This window comes from Scyliorhinus torazame, chromosome 7, assembly GCF_047496885.1.
Source record: "Scyliorhinus torazame isolate Kashiwa2021f chromosome 7, sScyTor2.1, whole genome shotgun sequence".
Classification (NCBI taxonomy): domain Eukaryota; kingdom Metazoa; phylum Chordata; class Chondrichthyes; order Carcharhiniformes; family Scyliorhinidae; genus Scyliorhinus; species Scyliorhinus torazame.
Genome location: NC_092713.1, coordinates 246,369,275 through 246,379,691, shown reverse-complemented (window position 1 = coordinate 246,379,691; position 10,417 = coordinate 246,369,275). Strand labels below are relative to the sequence as shown.

At 45.3% G+C, this 10,417-nt stretch overlaps 1 protein-coding gene across 1 annotated transcript; it reads left to right on the top strand.

Moving 5' to 3' along the window:
* The first annotated feature begins 5,205 nt into the window (after window positions 1–5,205).
* Window positions 5,206–7,970, top strand: LOC140426925 (DNA damage-inducible transcript 4-like protein). Its single transcript, XM_072512216.1, has 2 exons — window positions 5,206–5,566; window positions 6,669–7,970. Exons 1-2 carry the CDS (start codon window positions 5,338–5,340, stop codon window positions 7,154–7,156), a joined length of 717 nt encoding a protein of 238 aa, XP_072368317.1. The 5' UTR covers window positions 5,206–5,337; the 3' UTR covers window positions 7,157–7,970.
* The last annotated feature ends 2,447 nt before the right edge of the window (window positions 7,971–10,417 follow it).

Genomic DNA, 10,417 nt, shown 5'->3' with positions numbered 1-10,417 from the left:
TTTCCCAGCGGAGGATTGGGGCGAGGGAGGGGAGGTTCACAGCTCAACATTTGCAAGGTAATTATCCTGAAGTGCAAACTTCCTCTGGGCAATTGCATTGTACTGTGAACCATTTGAAAATGAAATTTAAATCACAAACTTCGAATGGTACCGCCAGGGTTACACCAATAATTTCTCAGAAAAAGTTAGAAGAATTAAAATCTCTTCTAACTGCTGGGTAACAATTGGAAAGGCCCAGACCAACCCCACCCCTCCCAAGGGATACCCCAAACTTCCAACAACACGCCCCACCTTCCCCCAGGCCAGGGGATTCCCTTCATATCTCTGATTTCCCAGGTAACCTCCCCACCCCCTGACTAACTAACCCCCATAGTATTCCCCACCCCCTCAACCTTCCATGGGATTCCTCTCACCTGCACCAGACCCCTTTCCCATTCCCCCATCCTGCGGGTCCGAGTCTCATTCCCTCCCCGCCACTCCCCCGCCCCGTGACCTGACCAAACCTACCCCAATTTGTTCCCTCACCACCCAAGTCTGCCCTCCCCTCTGACTTGAACAACACACCCCACAACTCGGCAGGACACCCATCCGACACCCCCACCTCCAAGTCCAACCCTCCTTCTCCCCTTCCCCGAGGCTCGACCCTTCCCCCACAAGGTCTGGCCCTCCTACTTTCATTACACCCCGACATATGACCCCGACATAGGGCAGCACGGTAGCATTGTGGATAGCACAATTGCTTCACAGCTCCAGAATCCCAGGTTCGATTCCGGCTTGGGTCACTGTCTGTGCGGAGTCTGCACATCCTCCCCGTGTGTGCGTGGGTTTCCTCCGGGTTTCCTCCCACAGTCCAAAGATGTGCAGGTTAGGTGGATTGGCCATGATAAATTGCCCTTAGTGTCCAAAATTGCCCTCAGTGTTGCGTGGGGTTGCTGGGTTCTGGGGATAGGGTGGAGGTGCTGACCTTGGGTAGGGTGCTCTTTCCAAGAGCCGGTGCAGACTCGATGGGCCGAATGGCCTCCTTCTGCACTGTAAATTCTATGATTCTATGAAATGACGCCCTCCCCTCTGATGTCCAACCCCTTTAGGCCCCCCCAATCAATGCCCAACCCCCAGATATCTAATCCCCCCCCCCCCCAATGCCTGACCTCCCACCAAGCCCCTCAATCTCTGATTCCCCCACCCTCCCAAGCCCTACCCACTTACCTTTTCCCTGGCCTTTCAATTTCAATCAGACCTTCAAACTTAACTAGTTTATGCCAGCTAGTGCCATTAAAAAGGGGTCACGTCCTCCTTCAATCTGGTTCTGATGGACTGCAATGCTGGGACTTGGGGACTGGCTTACTGCCTGGATCTCGCTCGGCCTGAGTCGCAAGGTCGGGCAAGACAGGCACAGAAGAAATTTGGTGTAGGTAAGTGGGCATGGAGTGGCAATTCAGTCCAATATAAGTGAGGCACTACTGGACCTGGTTCTTGGGAATGGGCTTGGCCAAGTGCATCAAATATCAGTAGGAAAACATTTAGGGGACAGTGGTCATTGAATCATAAGGTTTAAGTTGGCTATGGAAAAGGACAAATAACAATCTAGAGTAAGAATAATTAACTGAGGGAAAGTTAACTTCAGTGGGGTAAGAATGGATCTGGGCCAAATAAAGGATCTGGGAATGAAAGTTTGGTAGGAAATGTGGTGGCTGAACAATGGGTTACCTTGAAAGAAGAGATAGATAGGCATAGTCAAGATATATTCCCTTGAAAAGGAAAGATAGGGTAAACAAATCCTGAGCTCCCTGGATGACAAAAGTGATAGAGATTAAGATGAAGAAGAAAAAAGTATGCTTATGACAGATGCTATAATGGAGAATCAGGCCGAATATAAAAGGTTCAGAGGGAAGTGAAAAAACAAAAAAGAGAAGTAAAGACGAAGTATGAAAGGAGATTGGCCGCTAACACAAAAGGGAATCCCAAAGTTTTCTATTTGTATATTAAATAGTAAAAGGAGGCAAATGGCCGATTATGGACCAAAAAAGGGATTTACTAATGGAGACGCAGAGCTGAGATATTAAATGAATACTTTGCTGAGGAAGAAGATGCTACCCAGGCCATGGTGAAAGTCGAGGCAATAAATAGTCAGAAGGATTTAAAATTGATAGGAAGAGATATTGTATAGGCTGTTTACACTTAAAAGTTGATAAAGCATCAGAAGTTGCTTCCAATGAGACGGAGGTAAGTAAGAGTGGAAAGTGCGGATGCACTGGTCACAAGTTTTCAGTCTTTCTTAGGCTCAGGAGTGGTTCCAGAAGACTGGATAATTGTAAATGTTACATTCTTGTTGAAAAATGGAATAAGAATAAGCCTAAGGATCAGTTCAGTCAGTTCAAATTTGCTGGTTCAAACTTCTAGAATAATTCTGGACACAATTAATAGTCACGTAAACAAATGAGTGTTAATTAAGAAAAGTCAGCATGGATTCAAGAGAAAATTGTGTTGAACTATCTTGCTGGAGTGTTTTGAAGTGCTAACAAAGGGTTGACGAGAGTAATGCTGTTGATGTGGTGTACAAAGGTAGGATGCTCTTTCGGAGGATCGGTGCAGACCCGATGGGCTGAATGGCCCCTTCAGCACTGTAGAGATTCAATGGAAACATAAATACAAATGTTGTCAAGTGTTTGGCCGTGTCACTTGTTTGTTGTCACAGGATATCAAAGCCTAATTGGGAACTGGGAATGGGCTCAATTCCTTGAAATCTGTTATTTGCTGAAATCACAACAGATATCAAATCAGTGAAGCAAACAACTTCCGAACTACCAATCTGATTCTATGACAAAGTCCGTGTTCAGAATTCAAGGTTCATAGAAACATAACTACTGCTTCCTTGAGTCAAAGTTCATGGGACATGTCCATTGGAGTTAAACGGCATAGGAACACTTCTAGCACAAAGAATAACTTATGAATAATAGGTTTTATCAAATAATTGCCACTGGTATTTTGCCTCACTTATCCAATTCCATAATCTCAATCATGCCACCCATGCTATCCCTTCATCCCAGGCTAGCCCTATCCTGCTCTTGCCATCCTCACTCCTCCCATTAATCCCATCCCATCTGCTGTAAAAAGCAGACGGTGAAGCGGGGCTTGTAAAAACAGACCACTGGTTCAACGGATACCACACTGGCTCATTTTCTCTTCTTGTATTGCAACACTCATAATGCTGTTACAGGGGTTGTTCCAGTCGACTTTTGATGGCCTCCACTCTGTTTGGGCTCGGATGGGTTTGATGCTCTCTGACATCGACGCCAAAGTGCACCACTTGCAAGATAAACAAGGGCGTTTCCCCGATGCGTGTCGTCCCCTACGTTGTTTCGCACCTGACCAAGAGATCAGCGTTCGCAACTTCGGTGAAGGTCCTCGTTGGCCTCCAGGGGTCGTCCGTTAGACAGGTCCCGTTTTGTAACAAGTATGTGTGAGAGACTGACTCATGAAGCATCATCTCGCTCACCTTTGTGCCTGGTCCAGCTTCTCCGTCCACTCATCATTCATTGTCTACCCAGGCCGGCCATTCAGGAGTTGCCTCAGGGGAACTCAACCCCGACCCGACCGATTCTGTCCCTGTTATGGCCTATGCACCCGATTCTGACTTCTTCTCCTAGGGATACTAAGATGCCTCCTGTGGTTGTTGGATTCCGATGTGGAGACCCAGACTTCTGAGATCTCTGACTCCAACACCATCGTCCAGCCACCGCCTGGTGGTTCCCCACCGCGGCAATCCAACCGCAAATGACGTTCTCCAGCTCGATATGCGCTGACTACTCTGGTTTCTCCATCGGGAGGTGATGTGCGCTGGCCAAAGCGCCTGTGTTGGGGCAGTGCTGGATTCTTATGTGCTTTCTTCGTCCTCAGTTCTTCAAACTTCTTCTTCGTCATCTCATATTCCTCGTTATTCTCATCCGTCCCTAAAGGGGTCTTTGGACTTGGGCAGAAAGTGTGTGGTAACCCACATGCGACAAACCTACTAATATTCTCCATGTGGCCCGAGGTGTATGAACTCCCCCGCTGACTATCGGGTGGGGTTACATTGTATATAAGGTCGGCCAGAATGTAATGGCCATCAGAGAGAATGGACCAGTGACTTTCAAATAGATCCCTAATGTACATACTACTGTGTTAATAAATAAGTTATGCTTGTTACTCGACTGACTCCTTTTTCTAGTTACTAAACCCTCTTTCACAGAAACAATCTCTCCAGCAAATTGATTACAAGGCTCCCTTTACCTTCTGTTGTTTTTTGTTCTCCACCAATACTCTCACCCCACTCACTGCTGCCACCTACAATGGCATCGACACGTGTGTCACATGTACCAGTCCTCCATGTGCTGCCATGTGTGCCAGGCACAGCCTAAGTTAATAATCTTTATTGTCACGAGTGGGCTTACATTAACACTGCAATGAAGTTACTAGGAAAAGCCCCTTGTCGCCACATTCCGGCGCCTGTTCGGGCATACAGAGGGAGAATTTAGAATGTCCAATTCACCTAACGGCTCGTCTTTCAGGACTTGTGGGAGGAAACCGGAGCACCCGGAAGAAACCCACGCAGACACGGGAGAACGTGCAGACTCCGACAAGACAGTGACCCAAGCCGGGAATCGAACCTGGTGCTGTGAAGCAACAGTGCTACCCACTGTGCTACCGTGCCCCCCTAAACCCATCAACAGACATGTTGTCCCTTAAAATGATCAGTGCAAGCAGTCTGGATAGACAAAAACTGAATACGGTTATTATAGATTTAAACGATGTTAAAGGCACAATTAATTTTCAAACGGTTCATTACAGAGCGTATTCATTAATCATTGAAATGCAAATTCCAAAACAAAACTTATTGGACAGTAGAGCAGAAATGGTCACTTTGATCCTAATCATATGTACAAAGGAGACTCTGATCCAGCACGAAATTAAACTGAACTGAATACAAGCTTAGCTGATTGGTTTAAGCAAGAAGAAAGGGAGCAAGGTTTCCATCACCTCACACTGCGGTCAAAGCGAGCAGTTCAGAAGCTCCTCCTCTGTATCCAGGACTCATCCAGGCACATAGCAACTATCCTCTCATTGGTTGCACATTGTATCATTTCTGGTGCGGCAACCAATGAGTGCGATGGGTCGGGCCTCTTCTCTTTTGACATCAGATCATGTGCCTCCTAACAGCTGATGCAATGTTCGAGTACAAAGCGGTGGCCGCAGCTGGCCTGGCTCCGCACTCGGTACTGTCAGAGAGGGGAGAGAGAGAAAAAAAAAACTGGCCGAGCACAGTGGTGGGGGGAGGGAGACACTAATGATTGAGCAGTGATGGTGATGGTGATGATGTACGTTCAGACTTTCGGGGGTACGAGTCCTTGCAGTAAAAGGATGAGTCCTGCCGGCGATGAAGGGGATAGTGTAGTCCAGTTGATGAAGAAACTCCTTCAACATAGCTTCGCAGGCGAAGCGGTAACAAGTTCGAAGAAGATAAAACATGGTGAAAACCCCTTTGAGAGACATTATAACATCGAAGATGAAAGCCTTATTCCTGGAGCAGGTGAGCTGATGGTGTCGCTCGGTCGTTTTATTCTTAATGGGGCTATATTGCAACAAGTCGATACTAAGTGATTAAAGCCTTAGTATCTTGGGTGGAATTTATAAGGAACCCTGAATTGTCAGTTATATACGTTTTTTTTCATCTAAATCCGGTCACATTAACATTTGGCACATCCTATCGAATGGATTACTACAATCCTAAACATAATTATGCGACTCTATTCAAACAGCATACTTAGTGTTTTCGTTCAGAGAAGTCTTCTTGGAGCAAAACTTATTGTGAAGTAACGTGCTCCCCCCGCCCCCCTATAAAATATCTTCCATCTGAATTCCAATTCAAACTAATCAGTTACATTACCGCTATTCTAGAATCGAGAATCCACAATAAAGGTTGTATAGCAATTGCACAATAATAAACGTCAACCGCTTCACACACACAAGCAATGAGTATACCATTCTAAATGCTGTAAAACTGAATTGCAATATTAATGTGGACCGTTTCAGTTCGGGAGATGGCAATCATCGCTCCCCTCTTAGTAGCTTTGGCCAGAAACTCTTAAGAGGGATTAAAGACTGTCTACAGTGTTGTTAAGTGGATGGTCCATAGTGGAAGGCAACTAACCCATAAACTCGAAATTAATTAAATGTATGGTGATGCCCTATTTAAACGTATTGGCGTTTCATAAATTTTCATAAGTATTCATAAATATCCTGCTAAATACTGCAGTGTCATTGTTGGCTGATGGGGAAAGTTTGTGCCGTAATGTAAACTTTTTATCGAGTCTTTAGCCAGGAAATGTAATCGGGAATGTGACATCATGCTGGTAATTGCACCCTTCTATGTGGAGGTGGTGTGAAATAATTGCTTAAAACTGACAGCAAAAAAGGAATCAGAGTTTTAGCTTTATTAGGATATGATTTAAAAAAAAACATTCAAATGTTCAATATTGGTAGATATTACTTCGAATGAACCAGGTACCAGATCATTCTTTACTGATTTTGTGTGTAGGGTGTATGATTTAGAATCTCAAAATCAATAGCTAACTTCTATCCTCATTATCTAAAAATTTCAAAGATGCTCATACAACTTGCTTTCATTTCAGATACCTATTTCTTGAATCAATCTGGCAATGACTTTATTTTTCTGGAGGAATTCTTAGAAGAAAGGACGTGCCAGCATCTAGCTAAACAGATCGAGCACTGCCTGTCTACCTCAAAGAAATCCCAGCTACATTGCCAGGAGCTCCTGATCCCCCAGTACATGAGCAGGAGAATAGCCCGAGATGTGCTTCGAATGGCTGCCAGCGAGCCCTGTGGACTGCGTGGTGCAGTGATCTATGTTAATCTTGAGCACGAGAGCACAAGTAAGAAGCTGGGCAAAATCATCTATGACAGCAGTGTCATTCCTACCTTTGAATTGACTCTAGTTTTTAAACAGGATAGCAACAGCTGGCCCAGTCTGAGTGATTTCTTCTCCATAGGGGCCTGCTTCACACATGCATCAAGAAGAGTACTGAAACTTAGTCCAGGCTTCAGATTGGTCAAAAGAAAATTGTATTCTTCTGTAGGACCAATTGTTGAAGAATGCTGATCGAGTGCCAAAGTAACTGGCAATTCTTGTGGTGACTATTTTCTGACTAGTGATCTATTAAGACTTATTAGGTGCTACTAAGCCTGCAATGGAAGTATTTCTCTAAATATTCTCATGCACAAGTTGCTACAGTTTCTCGCAATGAATGTTAATTTCACTGATTATTTTGAAGGATTCAGAATATTGTGTATATACAATGCCTACTTAATGAATTGGATGCAAAAGTGTGCAGTTCAGTAAGCAGTGGGTACACAATGGAATTTCACACTTGCATAGTTTTTACATTGTCTTTCTTTACTAATACCACTGCTGGAAGTAGATATTTGAGGTTATGGATGAAGAAACCCAAAAGCATGTGGTGATGGTACAGAAAGTGCAAAGTGCATGGCGGGGAAGAAGAGAACCAGTGAAAGAAAATGAAGAGCATTAAATGTGTGTAAAGTTTTTCATCAGGGTGATGAAGACAGTAATAAATTGATGCATCAGATTCACTACATTATTAACATGTTTAGCTGAAAGTGGTTACTACGTTAAAATGGGAGTTTAAAGTTTTGTGATATTTATTTTACTGATGTTCAGTATTGTTACATGTTTGCATTTGCATATTTTTGCACTGTTCAATTGAACCATTTTGTATGGGCATGCTGGACTTGCTCTAACATAGTATCTTGCATTTATATGAACAGTGCAAGCTTCCTGTAGTGGATGCAAAGTACATATAATTGCTACCTTCTTCTACTGCAGTGCTATGATTATGCTTTTGTTAAAGTGTAAGAGATTGCCAATGTTGCAAATAAACATTTTATAAAATAAACACTCATCTCATTTTTTTGGTGAGGAACTAATGTGAAGCTTAATCTATTAAAAGGAAAATTGAATGTCAAATCCCTTTTATACATGTTCCCACAAGGAAGACTGATTCAAGACTGTACTCCTCCAAACTACAAATATCTATAAGTGATGAGGACTGATATTCAAAATAGAAGCATTGCAAAATGACTAGAAAAGGTGCTAATTCACAGAATCTTTTTTACAGAAGGCCATTTGACCCATTGAGTATGCAATGGTTCTCAAAGAGCATTCTGCTTAACCCTGATCCGTATGCCTTTGTCTCTATTTGTTATCCAACTGTACAATCTAGTCTTGAATGCTGCCATTAGGTGCGATTTAACAGAAAATTCTCTTGAGGTGTCATCATGGGCACGAGTGCCAGGGTGTTTCTCGATGGCCACTTTGGTGAGGTTGTAGCCCGTAGTACCGGAAATGAGCCTGCACAAGGTTCTCGTCATTACTGGCTGTTTCAGCATTTGCTGCTAACCAGGGAGAATTGCTTTTAAACCCTCCCTCACCACTTACTCCAGTCACAAGCATGGCAGAGTGCAGACCTGCTCCTTGCTTTGGTGACGCCGGGCTTCTGGGCGCTGTGAAGACTGGACATCCTGTTCCCCTGAGGGGGTCGGAGGGCCAGCAGCAGGGCCACCAATGCTGCCTGAGAGGTGCAAGCCTACTTGTGACACTAATAAAGATTATTATTATTAGTGGCAGCATCTGTCAGTTAGAGCAGGAGGCACTGAGCTGCAAGAATAGGTTACCACCTCTCTGGCATCAGTTTAGTCTGCTACCCCTCAAATTCCCAACACACACCCCCACCACCCCCCCAAAAAAACTGAAACCTTGCACCATCCCCACATTTGATCTTCGTGCTTGTTCCCGAGTACCCCCTGGCACCCACCAGCACAACCCCTTCATGTCCAGTTGTGGTGCCCACACATGCCATCTGCCATAGATCCTCCCAAACCATCAAGCGTGGGGATCACGATGCTGTTTCTGTATTCCCGCAGGAGAAGATAGCCCAAAATAGGTGGAAAATGACCAAGACTTGGGGGGGCAGGGTAGCTGAGATCTGAATCCTCACCCCAAATGTGGAACGGGCCCTGGAGGTCACAGTGCTGACAGAGGAGAGAGCAGTTACTGATGGTGAGAATCCACAGCCTCTTCACCCAGATGAACTGTCGCAAGTGAGTTGTTCACATCAGACAAAATGATCCATCCCTCTCACTGACCACATATCCATTCTCTCACAGGATCCCCATCTGATGGGGCCAGGCCATCCAACACCGTGGAGGAGAGCTCTGAGGAGACCCTATGAAGACTTCACAGCTATCACCTCCACCAGCACATAGACACACACCTCAGTGGGTGACAGTGGACAGGCTTGGAGGAGGGGGAAAGAGGGGAAAAGATGAATGGGGCAAAGCAGAATGGGGTGGGTGGGGTAATGCGGGGAAACGGGAATGAAAGAAGAATGGAATGGGAAAGGGTATTGAGAAGAGGGGAATGAGGGTGGGGGAAGAGGAATATGTGGTTAGGTGGAAAGGAGAATATGGGGGAGAAGAGGGGAACATGGGGGCAATATGGGGAGAGAGGAATATGGAGAAGGAGAAAGAAGGGATGGGGAGGAAGAGGGGAATATGGGTGGGAAAAGAGGGGAATATGGGGAGGGAGAAAGAGGGGACATGGGAAGAGGAAAGGTGAATGGAGGGAGTGGGAAGGAGGGGAATATGAGAGGGGTGGACAGGGAAGGGAAAGAGGGGAATATGGGGGAGTGTGAAAGAGGGGATGGGGAGGGTGAAAGAAAAGTCAAGGGGGTGCTGGGGGGATGTGGAAAGCTGAAAGGGGGAGCGGAAAAGAGGGGAATATGGGGGGAAAAGAGGGGAATATGGGGGAAGAGGCATATGGGGAGGGGGGACGAGGGCGGCTACACGAGAAGGTCAGATACTGGGTTTTCTGTGGTGAATAACTCCCCATATGGCTCTCAAAAGTCTTTCCGCCATTTACAAGGCATGAATAAGTCGTGTGATAGAATACTCTCCACTTGCCTGGATAATTGCAGCTTCCATAGCACTCAAAACATGCCTGATTGGCAATCTATCAACCACCTTGAACATTCACTCCCCTGCCACCACCAATATACTGTGACTGCATTGTGCACCACTGATAAGATTCACTCAGGTGAATGTACATTGAAACATTTGGACTTACAAGAGATGAGATATCAAAGATCAAGTAGTGACAAACCTTTACTTTTATGTTGCGTTTTCATCAGGTGGAATCTTGTGCCCTCCGCCATGCTGAATTTTGTGGCGGGGGCATTTAATAAGGCAGGAGGGTGGTTGGTTTTCCTGTCTCCACTCCAATTAAGTCTGCGGTCAGAAGGCCCTCTTAATGAAAGCCCACTTAAGAACTTCAATCTGGTGGCTG

Coding starts and splice junctions, on each gene's coding strand:
- LOC140426925 (XM_072512216.1), top strand. CDS start 5,338: ATGGTGATGGTGATGATGTACGTTCAGACTTTCGGGGGTACGAGTCCT. Junction 5,567..6,668: donor AAGCCTTATTCCTGGAGCAG/GTGAGCTGATGG, acceptor CTTTCATTTCAG/ATACCTATTTCTTGAATCAA.